The 26,909-nt window shown below is 47.1% G+C and overlaps 1 protein-coding gene across 5 annotated transcripts in view; it reads left to right on the forward strand.

Moving 5' to 3' along the window:
* SMOX (spermine oxidase) overlaps positions 1–21,365 on the forward strand; it is a 48,765-nt gene extending 27,400 nt beyond the window's left edge. For 2 of the 5 annotated variants that reach the window (XM_042931538.1, XM_042931539.1), the window contains exons 3-8: positions 1,472–1,698; positions 6,182–6,355; positions 6,518–7,277; positions 7,838–7,998; positions 9,869–9,958; positions 10,409–10,893. In XM_042931538.1, the coding sequence (XP_042787472.1) occupies positions 1,472–1,698; positions 6,182–6,355; positions 6,518–7,277; positions 7,838–7,998; positions 9,869–9,958; positions 10,409–10,546 (1,550 nt within the window). In that variant the 3' untranslated portion in view covers positions 10,547–10,893. Of the gene's footprint in view, positions 1–1,471; positions 1,699–6,181; positions 6,356–6,517; positions 7,278–7,837; positions 7,999–9,868; positions 9,959–10,408; positions 10,894–20,878 lie in introns of those variants that run through there. The other 3 variants (XM_042931541.1, XM_042931542.1, XM_042931540.1) reach the window with 3 other exon arrangements.
* The last annotated feature ends 5,544 nt before the right edge of the window (positions 21,366–26,909 follow it).

Raw genomic sequence — 26,909 nt, forward strand, 5'->3', positions numbered from 1 at the left:
TAACTATTGCTGCATAACAGATCACCCCAAAATGTAGTGGTTTACAGCAGTACCATTTTATTTACTTAAATTCAGTGGGTCGGGAATTTGGGCAGGACTCAGGCAGGTGGTTCTTTCACTGGTCTTGCCTGGAATCTCCCACTCGCCTGCAGTCATCCGGTGGCTTGACCGGGGCTGGTTTGTTTATGACTGCCTTACCCATTTGTCTGGTGGTTGGCACTGGCTTTTTGGCTGGGCCACATGTCTCCAACAGGGTAAACCTCTCCATGGTGGTCACATTCTAAGAGTGTGAAAGTGGAAGCCACAAGATCTCTTGAGGCCTGGGCTCGGAAGCCGCAGACATCACTTTCACTGCATTCTGTTAATCAAAGCAAGTCACAGGGCCAGCCCCGATGCAAGGGGTAGGGAAATGGACTCTACCTCCTGATGGGAGGACTGGCAAGGTCACGTTGCAAAGGGCTATGTGTACAAGGACAGAGGAGGGATTATTGTGACTGTCTCAGCAAAAAACTTAACTGCACATGATATCTTGACTCAGCCCTCCAAAACAAAACAAAACACCAAAAAATGTTCCTCTCTCTTCCCCTTGCTTTGCTTCAACTTCCTTGGGAACTAGGCAGGGAAGGAGACAATGTGCCACCATCCCTACAGCATCGGAAGAGGAAACTGAGGCCCAGGCACAGAGGCAGCTTTCCTCAGAGCATCTGGTACCTTGGCTCTGGATGGGATGGTAGGACCAGCACCAGCTCTAGCCCTGTCCCAACTTGGGTCCAGGAGTTGCCCCCTGCCCTAGACAGACTCCTGGGGTTCTGCCACCTAAGGTTTTTCTGCCTTAGGAAGACAGAGTTTAGTTTTCTCTGGAAGTCTATTTGAGACTGCCTTCAGGAGGAGTCTTCCAACCTGGAATGTTTGCCCTCCCTCCTCTGCCTCAGACTGAGCTGGGAGGGGGGCCACTTTTTGTCTGGGATCGGGGCTTAGACTCCGGGACCATTGGAGAATGTTGAGGAATTGGGGTAAGGTCAGATGAGGACCTTGGGCCAGAGGACCTCAGGTAACCTCTCTCCCCTCACTGGGACCACTGTACCCTCAGGTGCCCACACAGTATCTCCTGAGGGAGAGCCATCAATGAAAAAGGAGGGCTCAGTGTCTGGTGTTGTGTTAGACAAAGGTGGGATGGAAAAGCAGAGCCTTGTAACTAGTCCAGTGAAGCGACTCTGGGGGCAAATCACAGAAGCATTCAGGGTGGCAGTTATCTCAGCTGTAAAGTGGAATCGATTTTGTGCCACATGTAGTTTCCCCTGGGAGCTTTTCACTGAAGACTTTGGTTGGTTGCCAGATAGGGGCCTAATTCCCCTTCCTGCTCTGTTGAGGGGATGGAAGGATCCTCTTGGAGGAAGAAGGCTGAGGCAGTGTTCTGGCCCTCTGTGAAGAAGTCCCTGCCCCTCTAAGGGCCTGTTGTTGTCACCGTCAGGACACGCCACCTTTGAGTTGGGAGCCACCTGGATCCATGGCTCCCATGGGAATCCCATCTATCATCTAGCAGAAGCCAATGGCCTTCTGGAAGAGACAACTGATGGGGAGCGCAGCGTGGGCCGTATCAGCCTCTACTCCAAGAATGGCGTGGCCTGCTACCTCACCAACCGTGGCCACAGGATCCCCAAGGACGTGGTTGAGGAATTCAGTGATTTATACAACGAGGTGAGGTGTTAGCAGGGCAGCTGGACCCTTGGGTGTGGGAGGCGGGGAGCACGCCAGCAGTGTGGGGGGAGTTGAGTGCCTGCTGGGGTCTTCTATGATCCTGGTTATGTCTTTGCACACTCTCTGGGCCCCGTATTTGGAAAAGCAGGACAATTTGAGGACAGGATGAAGGTGAGGGGTGGAGAAGTACGAGGTAAGAAGTCACTGATACAGATGATTACATATGTCTTCAGAAAAGCCTTAAGCACCTTTTATTAGATTTATTACTGGGTACTTGGGTAGTGATTGTTGTTGTTGTTGCTTTTGGATACTCTTTTAAGTTGTAATTTTTTAAAACTTTATTTTCTGGGGCACCTGGGTGGCTCAGATGGTTAAGTGTCCAGCTTCAGCTCAGGCCGTGCTCTCACGGTTCATCAGTTTGAGCCCCACAGTACGGAGCCTGCTTGGGACTCTCTCTGCCCTTGCCCCACTCGCACTCTTTCTCTCTTTTAAAATAAATAAATAAACTTAAAAAAACAAACAAAAAAAAACCCTTTATTTTCAATTTTTTCCCAATGTATAGAACTATAACTGATTATATTACATGTTGATTTTAGCTATCTTGATGAAGTATTATTTTAATGCTAATATTATATCTATTAACATATTATTTTAATTTATATTCTAATAATATTTTAGAATTTTATGTATATAATACTATACCAAAACATGAGAATTTTTTCTTTCTATTAACATGTTATTTTAATTTATATTCTAATAGTATTTTAGAATTTTATGTATATAATACTATACCAAAACACGAGAATTTTTTCCTTCTATTAAGATATTATTTTAATTTATATTCTAATAATATTTTAGAATTTTATGTATATAATACTATACCAAAAAATGAGAATTTTTTCTTTCTTTCTAATCCTCACACCAGCATTGTGCAGTAGAACTTTCTGCAATAATGGAGATGTTTTAGACCTGCACTGTCCAGTAGGGTAATTGCTAGCTACATGTGACTTTTGAGCTCTTGAAATGTAGCTAGTAAAACTGAGGAGCTAATTAACTTAATTTTAAATTGCCACAAATGTCTAGTGGCTACTGTATTGGACAGCACAGCCTAAGACCACTTATTTCTTTTCTTGCTGTATTGCACTGGATAGCATCTCCAGTACAGTGTTGGATAGAAGTGGCAATGACATGCATCCTTGTCTTGTTCAGGTTTTTAAAAAACTGTTCATGGAGGTGCCTGGGTGGCTCAGTCGGTTAAGCATCCGACTTTCCCTCAGGTCATGGTCTCACAGTTTATGAGTTCAAGCCCCATATTGGGTAAGCTTGAGCCCTGCCACAGGTGAGCTTGAGCCTTGCCTCAGGATTCTCTCTCTCTCTCTCTCTCTCTCTCTCTCTGCCCCTCACTCACTTGTGTACTCTCTATCTCTCTCAAAAAAAAAAAATGTTCATATTTTTAGTATCTTTCAGTGGTGCTGCGAACTGCACTTAACACGCAAGGTAGCACGTAGGTCTTGCCTTCTGATTGCTTGTCATTTGTAGTATAACGACCCTTCACTCCGGGTCAGTAAGTTGGCCAAAAAACACCTATTGTACATCTTCTGGCTCTTGGGTATGGAAAAGGAGAAGTGACTCTTGCTTTGGGGATGGTCCTTGTTCAGTGGAGGGCAGGCATGCTGTGACTTATATGTGTACACCCACAAGGTATGTTATATGCAATCCCATGGTACTGTATGTTCTTACTCATGTGCTAGGAGACTGAATTGTTAGCGAGCGGATAAGAACTAGTATTCTTCAAAGTAGACCTTCCTGGTCTACTGGGAATTAGTCACGTCCTGAAATCCAGGTTATTGTGAGTGCTTTCAGCATGGATGCCTCTTGAGAATGACTTTTCAGGGTCCATGACTTACTTATTCTCTTATATAAACTTAAAAGTAGATCATCATCAGTTTCCGCTTGTGGGTTTGACTTTTGAAACGAAGAGTGTGACTTGTGGAGAGTATCATGGATAAAATGGGTTATCAGTCTGAGGGGTGATGCTTCGGGTTGGCAGGAGAAGGTGTTAACCCTGAGGAAAGTGATCTATTTATTTGTGTGTGGTTCCTAACCAAAGCTGGAGGCCATTCTGAAGAGATATGCTCTAAGCATATGAAGCCCTGCCGGAGGGTGACTTCACAATAAATCTTCAGCCTCCCTCCAGAGGTGACTTCGAAGGGCTACTCATTTCAGTCTGTTACATTTGTTAACAAATAAGTGAATTCGTGCACTCGTGTCATATAGAGCTTAGTCCCTAGAGCAAGACTACCTTGATTCAAATATTAGTTCTACTAATTAGCTGTGTAGCCTTGAGCAAGTTGTTGGGGGCTCTCTGAGTCTTAACTTTCCTCACCTGTAAAACAGACATAGTTAAACCCACTTCAGAATGTCATGGGGATTAAATGAGATCCTGATGGAAAAGTGCTCAATGAGAATTGGGGTGAATATTATTAACTGTTTACAGGCCTGTGCCATTTCCCTTGGTCACATTGGGAAGATGTAATTTAATCCAGGACAGAAGACTGTACCCATAGGACAACCCCGTGTGCAGGTCAGGCTGTCCCAGTTGGTGGTGGACACAAAGAATCGTGTTTAGGTGGACTAAATGTATCTGTCCTCAGCTGTACATTCCGGCCTTTGGTCGACATAAGCTAAAGACTGGCTACCATGTTGCTTATCAATCAAGGAAGAAAACCCAGGGAGGAGGAGGCACACTGAAAGCCTGACTCCTTGGCAGTGGTACTGGGTGAGGAATTTGCTGAGGACTCCGGTTAAGGCCAAACGCCCAGCATCGTGTGACTGTAGGGAGGAAAAGTGAACAAGTTAACTCATCTTCTTCTTTAGACTGTATACTACAGAGACATGTTTAATTCATGTTTCTATCTCATGTGGAGGCTTTTCCCCGAGTGGAATGGTAGGGGATGGGTAATGTCACCTTCCTTTCTCTACCCTGCAGCCTCAGGGCCTCTACCAGGGCTGGATTATTTACAGGGCAGACATGATTCCCGTGAACGTGTGCTGACCGAATTCAGACTCGCTTTAGGAAGGGAACCACACCACTAATTGGCACCGGCCATAGATGTTTGGCTAAGGAGCCCACCTGTTGCCAGTGTCCTGGGAGGGAGAGGGCGTGTGCTCATGCTCACAGCCCTTCAGTGATGCCAGGGTCCAGAGTCCTTGACGTGACTCTTAGTCATTCATGCCCCACCCCTGACTGCCTTTCCAAAATCATATCTTGTAACTTTCTCTTTCCTCGCTGCCCTCTTCAGCAAGACTGAGTCGCTTACATTCTCTCTCCCCGCCCTCATTTTTGAGTATGCTGTTCCTTCTTCCTGAAATACTTTTCCTCTGTCTCTCACTGCCAACTGTCCAAGGTCATCTGCGTTGATCTCAAAACCTGAGGGTTATTTCCTGTCACAGCGCATCCTGTAGAAACAGCCCAGTTATGAGATCTCCCCAGTTTGAGTGAAGGCAGGGGCTCAGGGCTGTGTCCGTCTTTCTCACTGTTACAATCTGTGTTTGGCACGGCCCCGTAAAAGTTTGTTGAGTGAATGTTGGGACTCAGACCTTGCCCTCTGGGGATGCCATGACTGGCCCAGGACTGGCTTAGTTTCTTCAGGGAGATCGGCCCAGTGTTTGGTGGGAGTTACGTGCCTGGCAGGCACGGGACATAATAGGACCCTGCTCTAAGGGACTGTTTGTTGCTTTCTGTTGATAAGGTATGGTTTGGAGTTCTTGCCAAAATATGCCTGTGAAATGTATTTTCATTCCTTGGGACCCTGGAGCCTCCCTCCCCACCACATGCCCTGCCCCAACATGGTCATCTTGCTTAAATATGTCTGGGTTCTGCAGTAAAGGGGCACTTTGTGTGGACCTGCGCAGGGCCAGGGAGGGGCTCCCGGGAGGTCAGGTTTCAAGGCTCCTCCTGCTCCCTCTCCCCCAAACACTGACCAGGCAGCAGTTCCAGACTGCCCTCCTGGGAGAGGGTGAAGCAGATACGCTTGGGCAGGAGTGGCAGGGAGAGGGTTTGGGCATTTGGTTCTTGGAAAAGTGAAAGGTGTGCAGACCCAGGTTCTGCAGTGGGTGGTCTGCTAGGGCACATAGCGCCCTTGAGGGGGTGGTTCCTTTGTTTTCAGTAAGGGCCCTGCAGAAGAGCCTCCAGGGCTCCGTCCCTCCTTCGTAGACCCACGGGGCCTTAGATGGTGATCTGGAAGCAAGTAAGCTGGCTGGCTGTCCAGGACAGCTTGCCAGCCCTGAACCTTGGCCCTGTTGGTGTAGCCTGAGCGCAGCACGGAGTGCCACACTGATTCACCAAGGATGAGGAGCCATGAGCTCAGCATATCCGGGAGCATCGGGAACATGGGGACTTTTGAGCTGGGGTCCTTTGGTCTGAGATGGAGGGAGGTGCGAAGAGAGGTGTGTTTTCAGTCTCCTGGGGTTTCTCTGGCAGGTCTATAACTTGACCCAGGAGTTCTTCCGGCATGGTAAACCAGTCAATGCTGAGAGTCAGAACAGCGTGGGGGTGTTCACCCGGGAGGAGGTGCGCAACCGCATCAGGGATGACCCTGACGACCCTGAGGCCACCAAGTGCCTGAAACTCGCCATGATCCAGCAGTACCTGAAGGTATCCTTGTCCTCTCAGAACTTTGTTGAATACAGATGCCAGAGGGAAGAAGACGGATCCTGGGGCATCTGGGTCCGAGGAGGGCGGGGCTGCTCTGAGGTCCCGTTCTGACCCCTGCCTGGCCCTGGTGGTCACCCGGCTCCTCTCTGGCTCTTCCCGCAGGTGGAGAGCTGTGAGAGTAGCTCGCACAGCATGGACGATGTGTCCCTGAGTGCCTTTGGGGAGTGGACCGAGATCCCCGGGGCCCACCATATTATCCCTTCGGGCTTCATTCGGGTTGTGGAGCTGCTGGCCGAGGGCATCCCCGCCCACGTCATCCAGCTGGGGAAACCCGTCCGTTGTGTGCACTGGGACCAGGCCTCGGCCCGCCCCCGGGGCCCTGAGATTGAGCCCTGGGGCGAGGGTGACCACAACCTTGACGCCGGGGAGGGCGGCCAGGGGGGAGAGGAGCCCCGGGGGGATGGGCGGGATGAGGACGAGCAGTGGCCGGTGCTGGTGGAGTGTGAGGACTGCGAGGTGATCCCGGCGGACCACGTGATCGTGACCGTGTCGCTGGGCGTGCTCAAGAGGCAGTACACCAGCTTCTTCCGGCCGGGCCTGCCCACCGAGAAGGTGGCCGCCATCCACCGCCTGGGCATCGGCACCACCGACAAGATCTTTCTGGAATTCGAGGAGCCCTTCTGGGGCCCCGAGTGCAACAGCATACAGTTTGTGTGGGAGGATGAGGCGGAGAGCGGCACCCTCACCTACCCGCCGGAGCTCTGGTACCGCAAGATCTGCGGCTTCGATGTCCTCTACCCGCCCGAGCGCTACGGCCACGTGCTGAGCGGCTGGATCTGCGGCGAGGAGGCCCTCGTCATGGAGAAGTGCGACGACGAGGCGGTGGCCGAGATCTGCACGGAGATGCTGCGGCAGTTCACAGGTGTGTCCCCGCGCCGCCGCCCCCTCCCGGTCCTTTGCCACCCTCTGCATCTTCTGCGCCTGCGGTGGCTCTTCCGCATCCCCAGATGGTGCAGCTGAGGGGCGTGCCCACTGGGAGAGCACCCCTCCCCCCCCTCCGCACGCGCTTTGGAACTTGAAACCCTGAAAACCGTGGGTGCTGTGTTTCTTCTAAGGGCTGATGGTAAAAACTCAGGTATCACCCCCAAACCTCCGGTCGCCCATTTCCTACCCATACTGCCCCGCTGTGAGATGCATTTGTGTGTCACTGTCAGATCCTTTGAGTTGAACATTTTTCATATAGGAAATCGAGGGACCCAGAGAGATGAGCTGTTTTGCTGGGCGGTCCGCAGGGAGGCACTGAAGGGCCAACAGCTAGAGCCCCCAGCCTCTCCACCCCTCTTCCTGCGTCCCCCTGCCTGCTGGCGGGGGCTGGCCTTGCAGCCAGGGAGGTGGAGTGCCCCAGTTGTCCGCTCAGGGGTGTCCTCTGTGTGCAGCCATTTATCATCTTCCTTCCCCTCGGCTCTTGCGACTTCCCAACAGGGAACCCCAACATTCCAAAACCTCGGCGAATCCTGCGCTCGGCCTGGGGCAGCAACCCCTACTTCCGAGGCTCCTATTCGTACACGCAGGTGGGATCTAGTGGGGCAGATGTGGAGAAGCTGGCCAAGCCCCTGCCATACACCGAGAGCTCCAAGTTGGCGGTGAGCGGGGTGCAGGGTGAGGAGGTCCTGGGGGGTGGCGGGGGGCGGGGGCAGGGGTTTTGTGTGTGGGTTTGGTTGGGGGGGGGGGAGGGGGAGGGTGGTGTTCCGCCGAGGAGTGACGACAAGCTGAGGCAGACGGTGTAGCTCCTGTGATGAAGGAGATGATGAAGGAGAAAGCAAGGTCACGTGCACTTCACATCTGGAAGAAAAAATGGAATCAAACAGATATTAAAAGCTTTCTTGAGGTTGTAAAAGCTGAGCCATTTCATGTTATGCTCTAGCCATTTGCTACATTTAGTTGAAATTAATTATGATTTAAATGAATAGATTTAAAGATTTAGCTCCTTGGTTGCACTGGCCACATTTCAAGTTTGATAGCCACCTGAGGCTAGTGGCTGTTGGATTGTGTAGCTATAGAGCATTTCTAGCACCATGGAAAGTTCTGTTGGACAGCGCTGATTCAGTAGAAGTAAGTTTCCCCAATATGTTTTATTTACTTTTCCCCCCTAATATGTTTCAGAAAATAAAGTTGAGAGTACTGTCCCTCCCCTAAATTATATCAACTATATAATAAATAATAGAGAAAAATAATAAATCTGAGGAAAAAAATTGTATATATTTCTGTTTTTATAAAGCGGACTTCAAGTTTCCCCCATCAAGCAGAGACGTACAAAAAAAAAAAAATGTTAAAACCCAGCAGAATTATATTTAAAACAATTCTTTGGTGTAATTGGTGAAGAAGATTTCCAGCGTGTGTTGGGCATGCCTGGTTGTGCTCAGCAGGAGAGAGGAAAAGGCCCTTAGATGCTACGCCATCCTCCTGAAAAGCATACCTTCTCTTGTCACCTTCATCAAGTTAGGACTAGTGCATCCAGCAAAAAGCAAAACAACATGAAAGTAACTGGGGCCTAAAGCAGACAGAGTTTGCTTCTATCACACAGAGACACAAAGGGAGATCCAGAGGTAGGTATCAGGACCCAGTACCATTGGCACCTGGCTCCGTCTTCAAGGCCACTTTGTGGTTCTAGAGGGCTGTGAGGCTGCCACTCTCAGGGCAGACAAGGCAAAAGAGAGGAACCCCTGGGGCTGAGTCAGTGCTTCTAAACCACAGTGCACTTGAAACTGATTGGCCAGAACTTAGTCACATGCCTGTAGCAGCTGCTAAAGAGGTTGGGATGCGTCATTTTTATTCTGGATGGCAATGAATCCAGTTAAAAATCAGGGCTTTGTTACCGAGGAGAAAGAGCAGAATGGATGTGGGAGTAGGCAGCTCGCCTACTTCTGCCACGATAAGCCTCCCCCCACCCCTCTGCGGCTTAACGACCTCTGTGGGCTCCTTGTTGGTGGGTTAAAGCTTGCACTTCTCAGAGTGAGTGGTCTGCGGACCAGCAGCATCAGCATCATGTGGGAGTGTGTTAGAAATGCAGACTCTCAGTGCACCCCAGACCTGTTGAATTAAAACCTACATTTTACCGGGATCCCCAGTTGGTGCCTTTGCACATTCAGTTTGAGATGCAGTGGGATAGAGTCCAAACTTAAGTTTGGAATGCAAGCACTTGTAGTTTGCCTGGACCCTACCTACACAGCTTGCTTTCTCGAGGTGGAGCCCCAGCTGTACCAAAATTCTCACTGTCCCTTGCTTTGGTGCATTTTTGCCCTCATTTTTCCTTCTTCTTGAAATGTCTTTTGCCTGTTTGTTTACCTAGCATCTTCTGAGAAGCAGCCCAAAGGTCCTGTCCTCTGGGAAGCTTTGTGCAATCCCCCTTACAGGGGGCCTCTTTTCTGGGCTCTCAGCACCTTGCCCAAACACCCATCAAGTCACACATGACGCCGTTTAGTAATTGGGTTTCGTGTCTGGCTTCCCCACCAGCAAGGAAGCTCCTCAAAGCAGCAGCCCGGTCACCTTTTATCTTCCAAGTGCTCAGAACAGTCCCTGGACCCTAATAGGGGCTCCATAAAGGTTTGTTAAATTACCGCCTAACTTTATTGAGTGCTTATGTTCTTCCAGGTTCTAAGTGCTTTAGATACATTATTTCAATTAATCCCTACAACCACCATCAGAAGTAGGTGGTATAAACCCATTTTGCAGATGAGAAAATCAAGCCTTAGGAAGGTTAAACCATTTGCCCTGAGTTCACTAGTAAGAGGCACAATGAGCCTCTGAGACTGCAGATCTGGGACTCCTAGCAGCCTCAGAGCAGAAAGAACTGAGACCTGGATGTCTGGGGAAGAAGCAGGGGAAGGTGGCCAGGTGGGATGGGCAACTCCTCATCCCGTGGAAGCAGCGATACCTGCATCTCAGGTGCCTGCTCTCTGACTTGTAGTATGGATGGGGGGGTTCCTGGGGCAGACAGGTAGCCTCCTAGCCTTTCTTGCTCTTCCCCCCTCACTTCCCCATCCCCTGGCCCAGCCCATGCAGGTGCTGTTCTCGGGTGAGGCCACTCACCGCAAGTACTACTCCACCACCCATGGTGCTCTGCTCTCTGGCCAGCGCGAGGCTGCCCGTCTCATCGAGATGTACCAGGACCTCTTCCAGCAGGGGACCTGAGGGCCCTCTTCACTCCTGAGCGTGTTCCTTAAAGAGCCACTAACTCGTGACTGCCAGCCCTGCCCTTTGCTGCCGTGTGCTCCTAATTTCCTAATCCACTGTAGAATGGATTTGTACCTTTCGTAGAGCTAGACACCCTGACTGGCTTCAGATCTGGTCCTGTAGCTTTTCCTTTTCTCTGTGCCGGGTGGTGACCAGGGTGGGGCCCGTTGATTTACCTCTGTGCTCTGACCTCTGACCTCTGACCTCCCTGTGCCTCCCCTCCCCTCCTGCCTTGTTATTGTAAGTGCCTTCAATACTTTGCAATTTGGGATAATAAAAGAGGCTTGCCCTTCCCGTACCCCTCAGCTCGTCTCTTCCATTTACCTCAGCCTCTTATGTGTGTGTCTGTAGTTTTTGTTAGCATATCCTCTTTGAATGAGGGGATGGTGGGAGGGCTGTGGCCTGGCTGTGCCCCCAGAAGGTAGGGTGCCTGCCTTACTGGAAGGGGTCTCCCCTCACCTCAATCTGTTTGTGGTTGTTTGCCTTGCTGCCGGCGAGACCCCTCAGGGATAAGGGCTCCTCACTACTCAGCTCAGCTCCTTCAGGATGGGCCTGTGTCTGCCCACCGGCCCTTTGCTGGACTACTCAGAGCCCTACTGGGTGGCATGGCCACATGGAGCGAAGGTGAGTTCCATGGGAGGGGACATCTGTTGTGGCTCCATGCCAACCTCAGATGCATTAATTATCAGTCAGTGTCACCTGGCTGTGGGGCCCTAGGTCTGACCTTTGGGGTGGCTGCTGTTGACTTCTGGGAAGGTGGATAGGGTGGCCACTTTTTTTTGGTGATATACCTAAGTATTTCTCACCTGCTGTATTCCAAGGGCCTATCACTTACGGGGGGCGGGGGGGGGCGGCGAGTAGTCTTTTCTGCTATTTTTTTACACACACATTGCATATACATACAGTCACTTGCACACGTGTGCACACACGCATACACTCACCTGTGTGCACACACAGTACATCCACACATCCACACACCTACATAAACTCACTCCCACACAGATACAGCACCCCACACCCTTACAGCTACACACAACTACGTTGACATACACATGCACAGAACCTTAAAGAACAGTTAGTCATTTTATTACTACAGATTTGACTCCAAATTGCTAATGATGGAGTTTGAATTGTATAGACTTGGGGGGTTTGGGTGGTGGAGGAAATTGTGAAAATCCAGGTTCGGCACCCCGCCCCCCGCCCTGGCCTAACTCTGTGTGCACTTAGGTTGGGCTCCCTTCTCACAGGTTGAAGGCACTGCCCCTAACAGGACTCTACATCCTGTCCCCTGTTTCCTTGGGTTATGATGGAGATGTCTAACACGTAGACATGCCTACACACATGCCTACCTGCACCTCCCGACACACCCTCCCTGCATGCACACCCGCCATGCCCACACAGCTAACAGGTGTCCTTGCTTCACCAAGGTTGGTCCCCCCTGGAGTTTAGGTCAGGGGTTCATAATCGCCTGCCACATAGCTTAAAAGATTGTAACTGTATAAAAATTATAGGAGGAGCTAAAGATGTGGTTCAAGCTCAAAGTCATGAAAGGATCCGTGGAGACCCCTCCCTCCACACCTGCCCCCAGTACCACTGTTGCTCCCCACACCCCATGTGATTAGTGCCTTGTGTGTCCATTTCTAGATATGTCAATATGAAGATGGGCCCTGCTCTCTCCTTTTTACACAAAAGTGACCAAGTATTCATCCTGTCCTGCATTTTGCTTGTTTTAGTCAACATAATGTATCTTGGAGATCATTCCATAACAACACTTAAACAGACCATGTAAATTTGGACCTTGCTTTGGTCCAGGGGTGTATCTCCCTCCTGGCCCAGAGTTGCTTTGCAAGAAGCATCCTCTGTTAACTTGGCCTTGGGAGGCAGTGATCCAGTGTGCACCCTCCCCGTGTCCTGGATTTTCCCCACTAACTGTGGTGGGATGAGTAGAAGTGGCCTGTCACATAAGTATGGGGGAAGAAAGTAATAGGTCGATTCTGAGGCTCACTGGCAGGGGAATTTTAAAGGACTCTATGAGGGTCAGAGCGCTATAAATGTTTATTCTATGATTGCACGCTGGGGAGCTTCAGGTGACAGCTGAAGGGAGGGAGGGAGGGAATAGTCACTTAGAGCCAGGCAAGGTGCTAGTTGTTAATGCTGGGTGCACAGGTCTCTTAATTTGATATGGATGCCAACTCAGGCTGGGGAGGGCAGTTTATCCCCATGGGGAGACAAGTCTTACAAGAGTTAAGTAATGGCACCCAAGGTCATGGAGGTCTGACTCCACATTGCAGGCTCATTCTATTTATTGAACCATGTAAAGAAGAGGCTGGTGCCACCAAAAAAAAAAAAGAAAAAAAAGGAAAAGGAAAGAAACCTGAGGCCATTGCTGGAGAGAGTGGAAATGGGCAAACCACACTGGGAAACTCTGTGGCAGATTCTACTAAAACTGGCATGTGCCCACCCAAGGGATAAGAATGCATATGCCCACCAAACTTATGTACCAGAATGTTCATAGTGACATAGTTTGTAATAGCTAAAAACTGGAAGCGGCTAGATGTCCATCCATAGTAAAGCAGGCGAACCGTATTACCTCCATACAATGGAATACTACGTACCAATAGAAAAACACAAGTTGATATTTGCAACATTGATTAATTTCAAAGACATTATGTTGAGTGAAAGTAGCCAGTCACAAGGCTATATGCTGTATGGTTTTTTTCTGGGAAGTTGAGGAACCTATAAAACTATCGTGTTAGATATGAGGGGACAGAGCAGTGCCTGGGAGGGAGTAAGGGGTGCTTTCTGGTTACAGAACTATTCCATATTTTGACCTGGGTGGTGGTTGCATGGGTGTATACGTTCGTAAAAATGCACTGGGTTACACACTGAAGGTTTATGAACTGTGATATAACTCAATTTATGACGTTTAAAAAAGAGTCTGAGGACATCCTTCCCTCCACCCTTCCATCCAAAAATATACGGTTGTGTTGACCCAACAAATTTCCTCTTGCAACAGGGATGACATCCTGAAAGCAGATAAAGGGAGGAAGGACCTACTTATGTCCCTCTGGCTGCCTGGTGATAAGGACTGGCCTTGTGTTTACTAGTATGTCACCATTTATCAGACTTCTTGCCTATGTCCCCGCATCTAGGCACCTGCAGCCATGTGAGGGAGGTGGGGACTGTTTCACAGCAGGGGAAATTGAGGTTCCCAGGACAGTGTGGGATTGTGCAAGGCCATGCAGCTTGCAGGGGATGCCATCTGAGGGGGAAGGGAACAGCCCTGGGGGAAAGGTGGGGACAGGCATGGGAGCGGTGGCCCTGGAGAGTTTGCCAGAGCCTTCCAGGGTGCTGCCTCCCTATCAAACAATCATTTAATGTGGGTAGCATTTATGATTGGCAGCTTCAAAAACAGATTTGAGGCAGGGGTGCCTGGGAGGTTCAGTCGGTTAAGCGTCCGACTTCAGCTCAGGTCATGATCTCATGGTTCACGAGTTCGAGTGCCGCGTCGGGTTCTGCGCTGACAGCTCAGAGCCTGGAGCCTGCTTTGAATTTTGTGTCTCTGCATGTCTCTGCCCCTCCCCAGCTCATAATCTGTCTCTCTCAAAAATAAATAAAACATTAAATACACATATTTGAGGCAGATAAATGCAAGGGCCATTCAGAAGCAAGACAGATTAGATGTACCAGGAACACGGGATGAATTCCTTGCTGTGACTAAGTCTCTGAAGCAGCCTTGGCCTTGATTGAAACTCAGAGGACTCTATCAGGGGTGGCAAATGTGGCATGCTCGGGCCAACACCCACGTCAACACCTGCCGTACATTTCCTGTCACCTAGAGAAGGTCACTTGAGAGGAAATTTCTTTCTGGCCATAGGATTCTAGTAGGATAGTTGCATGGTGTTTTGTGCTGTGGGCATCAGTGACCTCATTAGCAAGGCTTTCAGTTGTGGCCATGTGGAAGCCTCAGAATTGTTTCTTCAAGGGGCCTGGGGTACTTGGCAAGTACCGTGCCTCTCCACCTTTGCTGCTATGGGACAGGTTAACAGCTCCTACTTCGTGGGAGCCACTTGGAATGTCTGCACAGTGTACAAAGGTAGGAGAGAAGCATCTCTGATTTGAGTTTCCCTGCATTGACTTACTTGGGCCTGTTGAGACGAGCCCAAGGGTAAGCCCAAGGTGCAGAGCGAGGTGGGCTGCTGGTTCAGTTCTAGAGAACCGCCTGCCTAATTAATGGTCTGCCAAACATAATGGTAGAGTTACACGAGGCCGTGTTTTCTCATAATGACTGGCTGTGCCGTTTGTTGAGGCTGCTCTTGATTTGGGCAGGGTAATCTAATCTCAACAGAACGGAAGACTCGTGGCCCTAAGGTGGCATCCAGGACATCTGAGCTGATGGTAGGCATTTAATGTAAGAAAGGAAGGGGTTGCTTCATACTGTTTAACTGGAGATGCGGATACAAAATCCGCTCTCGCCTTTCATGATTTCAGCAGTGGTTGTTGGACGCTGATTTTGCAGGTGTGTTCAAAACCTGGCTTTCTGTTAGGGGATGCAAAATGTCAGGCATGTTTTATTTCAATGAGCTCAGTATTTGAGCAATTTTGAGGCAACCCTCTTAGATTTCCCTTGTCTGTTCTCCCCTTCAACCCCCGAACCCCCCTGTCTCCTCACTGTCAACAGACAACAATGTCTCCCAAAGTGTCCTTCTTCACAGGCTCACTAGAAGCCATTGGAGGCAACTTCCTCCACAGGTCTACAAATAGCTAATCTAAACACCCGTCCTTATAGGGACCACCCCTATCCCCCCCCTCACTCCCCCATCCCTGACCCCAAAGGAAGTATGTGACCCTCCACTTGTGCATCTCATGTTCCAAACTCAGGGACCTTGCCTCACCTTTTCCTCTCCCCCTTCTCTCTACTCCATCCTTCCAATCCACATTTCAAGATGCTCTTGTCTTTCCAGCACCCTCTCCTCTTTCTACCACCTTCCCTTGCCTTCCTTTCATGCCAGTGTTTCTACACTTGCTCTCTGCATTCTCACTATCCTTACCCTAGCAGTTGGTGGTGGGGATCCTTAGGTTGCAGAGAGAGAGAGAGACAGAAAGACACACACACACACACACACACACACACACACACACACACACACGGGAAGGGCTGGGTTGGCTCCCCTTCTCACTAAGGCTAGCAGAGGCAGGGAGGATCCCTGCTGACTCCAGGGTCTCTGGAAGTGAGGACGACCTCATCGTTTGAAACCTGTCCTTTGGCGCCATCTGCTGGCCATATAGGACTACAGCCCTCTTGGCTGCAGGGAGAACGTGTGTGCCCTGGATTCTCTGTGGTCTTTTCTGAATTCAACAACAAAGAGACCTCCCAACAAATCACAGAAAATACCTTTAATTTATGTTGAGTAAGTGGGTAAAATAACATTGTAACTTATTCTGGAGTATCGTTTATTTTTCATTCTTAACAGTAAAAAGGGACCTTGTTGGCCCTGAGATGAGATTTTTTTTTCTCTCCTCCCTCCCTCTCTCCCTCCCTCCCTCCCGCCTTCCATACCCTCCCGTTCTCTTCCGTTTCTCTACCAGACTTTTAGTGCTTTCCTTTTGTATGCCAACCTCAAAGAAGATTTAATTATGCTTTGATAAATACATTCACTAAGTAGATGAGTGAACGAATGAATAAAAAACGTGACTTATTTGGTTTCCCAAACAAAGTTGGACGGTATGATTTAAACTGTTTTAAATGTATTGAGTTTGTTTTATGGTCCAGCATATGGGCTCTCTTGGTACATGACTTATGGGCTTGAGAAGGATGTGTTTTCTGCTATTGTTGAATGAAGTGTTCTGTGGATGTTGATGATATCCTGTTGGTTGATGGTATTCTTGGTTTCTTCTATATCCTTGCTGATTTTCTATATAATTCTAGCAATTGTTGAGAGAATAGTGTTAAAGGGTCTAATTAGAATTTTGTATTTATGTATCCTTTTCGTTCTATCAGGGTTTTTTCTTTTGTGGTATCAGTAGACTATTTTAGAACAGTTTCAGATGTAGGAAGAAGTAAATATATAGAGTCCCCTCCCCCAACCATCTCCCCTATTATTCACATTTTTTCATGAATATTGTATGCTTGTTACAACCAAAGAACCAATGATGGTACATTATTATTAACAAAAGTCTATAGTTGATTCAGATTTCCTTAGTTTTTACCTAATGCCCTTTTTCTGTTCCAGAATTCCACCCAGGATACTAGGTTATATTTAGTTGTCATGTTTCCTTAGGTTCCTCTTGGTTGTGACATTTTCTCAGACTCTCCTTGTTTTTGATGATCTTACCAATTTTGAGGAATGCAGCCAGGTATATTGTAGGATTACCTCTCTACTGGAATTTTTCTGATGTTTTTCTCATGACTGGACTGGGGTTATAGGTTTTGGGGAGGAAAACCACAGAAGTCAAGTGCCATTCTGTGTCATCGTGTCAAGTATAGGTACCATCAACATGACTTAGGGCTGTTGATATGAGCCTTGCTCACTGGTTGAGGTTGTGTTTGTCAGGTTTCCGCACCGGGAAGTTAGTCTTTTCCTCCTTTCCATGCTCTACTCTTTGGAAAGAAGTCACTTTGTGCAGCCGCAAGTAAGGAGTGATGCTCCCCTTCTTTAGAGTATCTACCTTAATTTATTTGGGATTCTTCTGCCCAGGAGCATTGTGTCTCCCCCCATCCCAATCCTTTATTAATTTATTCAGTTATTTTTATGTATCAGAATGGATTCATGGGTATTTATTTTATACTTTGGATTGTCCAATACTACTTAATCTTGTTATTATATTGTTCCAGCTTTGATCACTGGGAAATCTTTCAGTGGACTCCTATGTCCCTTGGACATACCCCCATCAATGTGTGTGTGGCTTGTTTTTGTTTTTTTTCTTTTTTGGAGTACTTCTTTACTTTCTGGCACTACAAGATATTCTAGGCTCATCCTGTGACATCCTGCCCTAGTCATAGAAGTAGACATTTCTGTACAGAATCCTAGCCCTTTTGATAGGGCGCCTGGGTGGCTCAGTCGGTTAAGCATCCAACTTCGGCTCAGGTCATGATCTTCACGGTTTGTGAGTTAGAGCCCTGCGTGGGGCTGTGTGTTGACAGTGCAGAACCTGCCTGGAATTCTCTCTCTCCCTCCCTCTCTGCCCTCCCCCCACCCTCAAGATTAATAAACTTAAAAAAAAGAAAAAAAGAAACCAAGGTTTGGGCATTAGGTGTGCTTGTGCCACGGAGGTATCATTGCTTCTAGGCCCTCTCGGCTGACAGAGCTGTGTGTATACTAACCTATGTATCTACACATCTGTGAGTATTTTTTAATGTACCTATCCGTATCTGTGTTAGGTGTGAGTTCTTACTGATGTCTTCATCACCACATGGATCATTCTAGCCTCCTCCCATCCCTTTCATTCTGAAGGACATTTTCACTGGATGTACGATTCTGATGGGCAGCTTCTTCAGTACTTAAATGCTGTGCCTTTCTTCTGGCCTCCATGATTCTGATGAGAAATCCGCTGTCTTTACAATTGTGTCTCCCTATAAGAAGGTGTCATTTCTCCCTTGCTTGTCTCAAGATTTTCTCCCAGGTTGCCAAAGCTTTAAGACTCAGCATCCAGGTAATCCCCTTTAATGAGCTTTCTGGTGATTTTACTGTCTTATCCATAACTCCCTGCCCCTTCTAGAAGTAAATTTCTGTCTTCTGAATTCCCAGGGCACTTCAGTTTGATTTTTTACTGTCATCATCGTACCTGCCTTGTTTGCCAATAATGCGATTATGTGTCTTAGGTGGTTCGCAGTGACTGCCTCTTCATATCCCCATAGCATCCAAGTATTTAACAAGGCTACAAAAAAGTTTATTACATGGATGAAGGTAATAATATAATTGATATAAAATTCTCAGATTTATTAAAATTTATTTATTATTTATTTTGAGAGAGAAAGCACAAGTGGGGGAGGAGCAGAGAGGAGAGTGAGAGTGAGAGAGAGAAAATCCCAAGCAGGCTCTGCACTGTCAGCGTGGAACGCAATGTGGGGCTTGAACTCATGAACCGTGAGGTCATGACCTGAGCTGAAGTCAGATGTTTAGCCAACTGAGCCACCCAGGCACCCCCGAAAATTCTCAGATTTTTAAACATTAGTTTTTAGTGACACAAGTACTTGTGAAAATATTCTCCTAAAAATAAAGGAACTTTACAGATAAAGCTGGAGTTTCCTGTGATCATTTCCTGAATTTTGATCCCCCATCTTAAGAATTTGGTGTTTGTCCTACCAAAATATAAAAATACATTTCTACATACGTAATATGTGAATGAAAATTATATAGTATTTTGTATGTATATGTATTTTTAGATAAATGGAATCACCCTGTATGTATTCTCTTTCTTTTTTTTTTTTTTAAGTTTATCTTAATGTTTATTTATTTTTGAGAGGGAGAGTCAGAGCACGAGTGGGGGAGGGGCAGAGAAAGAGGGGGACACAGAATCCGAAGCAGACTCCAGGCTCCGAGCTGTCAGCACAGAGCCTGACGCGGGGCTTGAACTCATGAATGGTGAGATCATGATCTGAGCGAAAGAAAGTTGGATGCTTAACCCACCGAGCCACCCGGTGCCCCCATATTCTCTTTCAATTAGCTTTTTGTTCACACAACAAAAAGAGAACTCTCTGTTGAAATTATGTATCTCATATATTCCTTGTAACTGATACATAACATTTCATTGTATGACCATGCTTCACTTAAGTATCCGCTTTGCCAAGGATGGACGTTTTCTTGTTTCTAGTTATTTGTTATTATAAACAATGCCGTAATAACCATAGACAGTGCCTCTGTGTGCACCGTGTAAAGGTCCCTGGATCATAGGGTGTAAGTATTTTCAGTTTTGGAAGACACCGCCAAATTACCCTGAAAAGCGGTTTGCCAAATTACACTCCCATAGATGGGGTATGTGAGCACTTGTATCTACGCCGTTTTGCCATCACTCAGTGTAATGAAAAATTCGTGTTTGTTTATTTTTTGTCACCAGGTAGGTAAAACCAGGTGTCTCATTTTTGTTTTAATTGCATTTCCCAACTAGTGATATTTTTTCTTGTGATTATTAGAAATTCTCTCTCTCCCCGGCGCCGCCCCCACCCCCCACTCCCCCCGTGGGTTGTCTCTCCTATCCCTTAGCCCACAGTTTTGGTAGTTTCTTAGTGATTTGTAGGAGATAAAAATATATATATATATTGAGGATTATAGTCTTTTTGTCCATGATATGAATTGCATATATTTTCTTCCAGTCAGCTGCATTGTTTATGGGGTCTCTTGACATATAGAAGCTTTAAATTCAGAAAGAACAAACTTTCATGAATCTTTTCTTTTATGGTTTGTGCTTTCTGTAACCTATTTAAGAATATGCATTTCTATCCCAAGTCATGAAGATAGGATTCTGTGTTTTTTAAAAAGAGTTCTTAAACGTTTATTTTATGTGTTTAGATCTTTAGTGGACTTGTGGTATGAGGCAGGGATTGGCTGCTTATCCCGATTATTTCTTGTTGGGTGGTCCACCTTTTCCCCACTGATATGAAATGCCATCAAATGATTATTTGATTTTTTGTCTTGCTGGGGAATAGGAAGGCTATTCCTGAATATTGGGTTAATACTTGGCTAAATGCAAACTCTTTTATTAGTTTCAATTATTTATCCAGGACTTTTCTCGGGTTTTCTGGGTAGAAGATCATATTACTTGCCAAATTTGATAGTCAATGTACCTGTTAATGTACCTGTTGTGTCTTTTTCTCTTTCCTTATTGTATTAAGTGTGGCTACTGGTACAATGTTGAGTAAAGGAGCGATAAGGGGATCATAGCCTTGTTCCAAACTTTAATGGGAATGCTTCTGCAGTTTCTAAGTATGCTGTTTGCTTTTGGTTTCTGGTGGGTACCTCTTATCAGGTTGAAGAAATCCCCTTCAAGATCTAGTTTGTAACTGTTTTATTATGAGTGAATATTGAATTTTATCAAATGCTTTTTTGGTATCAATTGAGATTATCATAGGGGTTTTCTCCATTTATCTGTTAATGTGTTAATTACATTAATATTTCCAATGTTTTCCTTGTATTTTGGAGACCGTCTTCACCTTGGTGTATTAGTCAGCTTAAGCTAAATTCTGCTCTGGTAACAAACAATCCCTAAATCTTAGTGAATTACAACAGATGTTTATTTCTTGCTCATGACATATGAGCCCTAAGGATTGATTTCATGTCTTCTTAATTCTAGGGCCCACGTTGATGGAGCATCTCATGGTAGATGGAAAAGAGAGATACTGGAACATCTTAACATTTCTACTCAGAAGTGGCATATGTTATTTCTATTTACATTTTATTGGTCAAAGCAAATCAGTGGCTGAATTTGCTTGATGTCAGTGAATAGGCATATAATCTTCCTGCAGAAAAGTACCCAGCAGGTTGGGGCAGCAAATGTTTTCATAATTATAATATAATCTATCATACTGGTCATGACATATTATTATTTTAATATGCTGATGGATTTCACGTGCAAATATTTATTTAGGCTTTTGCATCTATGTTCACAAGTGACCTAAGATTTTTTATCTTAGGCTTTCCAGGCTTTTCTTTCTTCCCCTCTTGGGCTTTTAAAATAATTTGGGTAGCTTTGCATCTTTTTACTATATGCATTAGAAAAGTGTGTATAGAATGTTAAATATCTGGTTCCTGGAGGTTTAAAGAACTTACTTGCAAAACTGGTTGCACTTGGTTTTTCTGGAAGTAGAACTTTGATGTTTTAATTTCTTTTATGATCACATTCTGTTAACATTTTCTACTTTTGGGGCGGAATGCAATTTTGGGGATTTATATTTTCTTAGAAAATTAGCCTTTTCATGATGGTTTAAACGTTTACTGCTTTCAAATTGTTCACAGTATTCTCTGGGACTTCAGTTATAGCCCCTTTTTGTTTCAGATTTATTCTTTTTCATTGTGTTTATGTTGACTGGGCTTTTTCGAAGGGTACTGTTTTAAAAGAAGAATTCATTCATGTCTGGGAATATTTGCCTCTTGCCTTTATGCCTGTATGATACCCTATTTGGGTCAGAAAACCACAGTCTCTCTTCATAACTCTTTTCTTCAACACACATGTACAATAGGATCTCATTTGCTTCTCACGGAACATGTGAGCCCCCGGTAACAGACGGAGAAACCTGGGGCTTGGGATGGTGGAGTCCTTGTTCTAGGCCACACGAGTGGGTGTTCCAGTCTGGGCCATTGTTCGTTCAGGCTCAGAGCAAGAACTAGATTGGTGTTGCCACTGTGGTAGATGATGACAAAAGTTCTTCCCTCCTCCCTGTGACCCCATGCTTTGCCATGTGACTTTGTATCTCCTCCCACTAAAGAGGTTACTCTGGGTTGAATTGTGTCCCCCACATTCATATGTTGATGTCCTAACCCAGCCACTTGTGATAGAGTGGAAGATTATTCAGCAAATGTTCAATCACTTCCCTTTCCCTTTGGGAGCAGAGTTTCTTTTCCTGCATAATCACTTTAGGCTTGGCCATCTGACTTGTTTCACCCAGTGGAACGTGAATAGACATGACACGATGTGATATGAGCAGAAGTTTTAAACGTTTGCACAGTTGGGTTTCACTTCTCATGTACTTGCCATTTGTCATGGGAAGAACGTGCCCCTGATAGCTGATGTTTCCTGGAGAATATGGAGAAAAATGGAATAGATCCGTGTCCATAGAAGCCTGGAACCAAACCTAGGACCTGCAGACAGACTCATGAACAAGAAATACAAATGCTTGCTCTTGTAACCTGTGAATTTACGGGTGGTTTGTTTTGCAGCATTACTGTGGCAAAAGCTGACTGATACACCTCTCTCTGGGGAGTCACTCAGCCCAAAGGGGATATTTCTAGGCACTGATGATAGAACAAGCAGTGGGCCCATAGATGGGGGAGCCACCCAGGGTACAAGGGTGGCTCAGTCCCACAAAGGGGCCTGGCAGAAACGGGCCAAGGGATTCAGTTCCCTGGAGGATGCATTTCATGGCTTGACTCTGGCTCAAAGAGTTGGAGGAGACAGAAGCCAATGGGCATTCTTTTAGTTCTGTTCTATCAGACTGAGGAGAGATCTTCTATCCCAAACTACCCAGTTCTCAGCTAATGAGGAAGAACTTTGTTCTAAAAATTCAGAGCTGATGGCTACTCCTCTTCCATCAAATGGAACATCTGAGAAGCTCTGCTGTCCTACTCTGCTCTCAGGTCTCTTTTGACCCCAGAGCCACAAGCCTGGACAGTCCAGTGAGCATGAAGTCTTTGCTGAATTTGCAAATGGTTGACTGATATCCTTACTCTACAGATCTGTTTTGAATTTCTATCCTCTTTTTAGGTCTTTGTTGGTGTTTTAAGGGGAGGGCTCTTAAGGGCTTGACAGGATGCCATCTTAAGTTGGAAATACTGTCCTTATTTAAAAAGTCTTTCCCACACCAACAGTGTGTATGACTTTCAGCAGTAAAGTCAGGAGAAAATTTGTGTACGGATGACCAGAGTCAACCTTATAGAGATAGTGTTGGGTTGGAAATGCAAACTTGGCACATGCATGTTCCTGTGGATGGCGACAGGGAAAGAAAAGGAACCCGAGAATAGGACTTGAGAATATGCTTAAATATAGAGGGAGACAGATAGAAGAGGGGCAGGAAAAAAACAACTTTCCTGAGTTGTTAGGGACTCCTGACAAGACAGCAGGTCTAGATGGTAGCTTGGGAATGTTGAGTGTGGGTGTGGCACGTGGAAATGCCATCTGCAGAATCTCTAGAATCTACCTTTTTTTGTCATTCTTCTCCATCCCTGTGGCCAGTGGCCACAGCACCATCATCTCCTGCCCGGATTATTGCCGTCACCTCTCTCCAGTTGGTCTCCTGCTTCGGCTCTGGTGCTTTTGCTTTTTTATCCCAACACAGCAGTCAGAGTGACTGTGTTCACCCAGAGTCCAATGCTGTCTGTCTCCTCTTTCCTCAAGCCCTCCGAAGGCACCACCCGACTCACTTTTCCGCACCTGGAAGGCCGGGGTCCTGCTGTGACTTACACAGCCCTGCACGCTTTGGCACTCATCACCTACTGCGTCTGGCACCCTCAGCCCCTGCTCCCCTCCTTTGCCTGAGATGCTCTGCCTACTCGGCCCTCCTCGCTAACCTTTGAACGCACCAGGTGTCCTCCTCAGTCAGGACTGGTTCACCTGCTGCTCCCTCTGCCTAGAATGCTCTTTCCTAGAGGTCTGCATAGCTCACTCCTTCATCATCTTCAGGCCCTTTCTCAGACATCACCTCCTATCTGAGGACTTCCCTGGGTACTTGATTTAAAAGGGCGATCTCCCCCATCCTCAGTACTTCTTTTCCCTTTCCCTGTTACATTTCCTTGTCACCAGCTATTGTATATTTTATGTTGTTTATTACCCATCACTTCTGTGTCTCCTGAAATGAGGACTCTGTGGAGACAGAAATTTTTTTCTTTTGTACACTGATGTCTCCCCATCTACGGGGCACATAAGTAGGTGCTCAGTAAATATTATCAAATGCATGCATTGTTCAATGACCATTGCCTGGCCATTTGTTATTGGTTGGTGGGTGCTAGCTGGTTGAAATGCATCAGAGGGCATGTGGGCCCCACCTGTGCCATTCACATCTGAAGCTAGAGGAACACCAACCACCTGATCTATAAGAGGTCCAGGCATTTGGTGCTTGTAGACCCACTAGGACGACCATGAGATGTTCCCTGAGAGCTGGTTTCTGAGGGTTCCAGACTGAAACATGTCCATGATGGATGAGATTGAAGATAGGTAAAGCGAACTTAAAGGCACAGAGAAAGACAAAAGGCTGGGATCGAGGCATGAGTCGTTTGGATGGGTGGTTGAAGAGGGATGTATCATGGAAACAGGCAGGATGCACAAGGAGGTGAATGTGTGAACTAGGATGCAGCCCTGTGCCTGGTGCACTAAACCAACAGCTCTTTCTATTAACTTCCCTGCTCAGCCTCTGAATGCACTAAGGGACTTTCAGACCACAGTTTGGCTTCCCAACAAGTTCATTTGTCATCACGAGGACACTGGCTTGTAAACATACAGCTATATTTTTCCATTAAAAATGAGCACATTGGTCTTGGGCTTAGGAACTTCATGTCCTAGTGAGTTAGGTTGTCTGTGTCAGCTTATAGGAGGCTGGTAACTGTGGAGCCCTAACTGGATCCATTTTCTAGACCTGTAATACTAAGAACCTGCACCTTGGCTGGGGGCACGTTCATTGAGCAAATAATGTCCCACTGAGCCTTTTGAGACACAGCCAGTGTTGATCCTTCCTAGTAGCTCCCTTTCCTTTTCGCCGGTCTCTTTCCAAATCCTACACATTTGGCCAGTCTGGGAAGATGTCCTCAAGGCTGGGGGCTTCCAGAAAAACCCCTTTCTGTCAGGTTCCTAGAGGGGGAGCTCTTTGCTTATGCTGTTGCAGATTAGATAAGTGGATGCGGGCTTGAAACGTATTGACTGGCATAGATAGTGGGCACTGAGCCTGACTGCTGGATAGTGATTCTTTGCTTCTTCCTGATGCCAGGATTCTAATTTTCTTCAGAATAGCAGTGTGCCCAGTGGGAGGCTGGGATCCTTGTTGCCCTAAAGCAAGGGTTGACAAACTTTTCCTGTAAAGGGCAAGATAGTAAAATTTAGGCTTTGTGAGCCAAGAGGAAACTTCTGTGTAATTTTCTCATCATGACATATTCTTTCAACCACCTTACTACCCCTTCCACTGAAAAATGTAAAACTCATTCTTAGGTTGTGGGCTGTACAAAATCACGTGGTAGGCTGAGTGTGGACCTCCGCTCCCAAGCATCCAACCTATTTTGACTTCATCCGTCTCCCTTGCAGGGTGGTCATAGGACTCAGTTCTGGCCCGTAAGACCCGAGTGGAGGTGTGCTAGGGGAAGGGCTCAGGGAAAGCTTTTTGTTATCTTGATAAAAGCAGACTTTTCTCCTTTTTTCTCTGTCTTGAATAAGAATGTGGATTTTGGAAACATTGGTCATGATCAGGCAACAGAGAGTATGTAAGTCAACACAGCAGAGATTAGAAGGCAGAGGCAGAGCTTGTGTCTGCGATGAACAATGCCAGCAACCACCCACCCTGTAACTTGTCAAGAGAGAAAGATGATGCCCCATGTTTAAGCAGCTGTCCCTCAGCGTCCTCGTTACCTGCAGTTGCATTCTTCACCTTTCCAGCGTGCTAGAGATGTCCATGGCTGTCTGCTCCTGGCCCATCTGGGAATATCACTCCACCCACGGACACTGGCACCTGGACAGCTGTGTTTTATACCACGTGATCTGACCCACTTCTGCCTGCCTGCCCAGCTGATCAGACTTGACCCCAAATTAGCCAATCCATAGGCTGGCCAGTGACCTATGACCTCTGGGGCTTGGCCCAAGAGATGAGTGGGGCCAATCTGGCCCCTCTGAGGACCCTTTCTTTGTTTTCCGGCAGGACAGAAAGAGGCAGACACAACGGTATGGTGAAGTCATGTGAAGGATGAACCCCTGGAGGGAATGCCCATAAATGTCATGGGGGAGGTCCCTGGAATTGCCTCCCATGCATCCCTCCCTCCAGATCCCAGCTCTGAGAGCTCAGGCTGTCATGGCCCCAGTTCTTGGATTTCTTCTGGATTCCAAATGCATCCTGCATTTCCTGCTTAGTTCCTCCCCAGACCAGAGCAATTTGAGAATGTAGGCTGGGGTCCTGTCCAGCATGCCTTTTGTTTCCCTGCTCTTGCCAGGGGGTGGGTGGGGAAGGGAAGAGAGCCAGCCCCAAACTGCAGGAGAGTCCAGAGCAGCCCCTCTGCCCAAAGACCCTGCTTCCAACACCACCTGAGTCCACAGGGCTCCCCAGAGAGCTCTTCTGAGCAGAGGCTGCGGGAGCGGTTTAGCCTTTACCAGCATCTGGTTTTGTGCTTCGCTGGAGCCACAAGAAGAAGAAGAAAAAAAGGAAATTCTTTCCAAGTAGACGGTGAACATGTAAGTCCCTGGGGGTGTAATAGGATGGAAATAGAAACAGGGTCAGGAGGGCACTGAAGAGTCGGGGCTTTGACAGGTCGCGAAGGGAGGGCGACCAAGGTCCCAAACCTTTTGCCAGGACCTGTCAGCGCCTGGAGCAGGAGGCACTAAAGGCTTGGGGTGGGGCTCCAGGTGGAGGGGTGGCGGGTCGGAAGGCACATAGAGCGGGTGTTCCTGCAGAAGTCCGGGCACAGCTGGCTGTCTGGCT

This window comes from Panthera leo, chromosome A3, assembly GCF_018350215.1.
Source record: "Panthera leo isolate Ple1 chromosome A3, P.leo_Ple1_pat1.1, whole genome shotgun sequence".
NCBI classification, from domain to species: Eukaryota; Metazoa; Chordata; class Mammalia; order Carnivora; family Felidae; genus Panthera; species Panthera leo.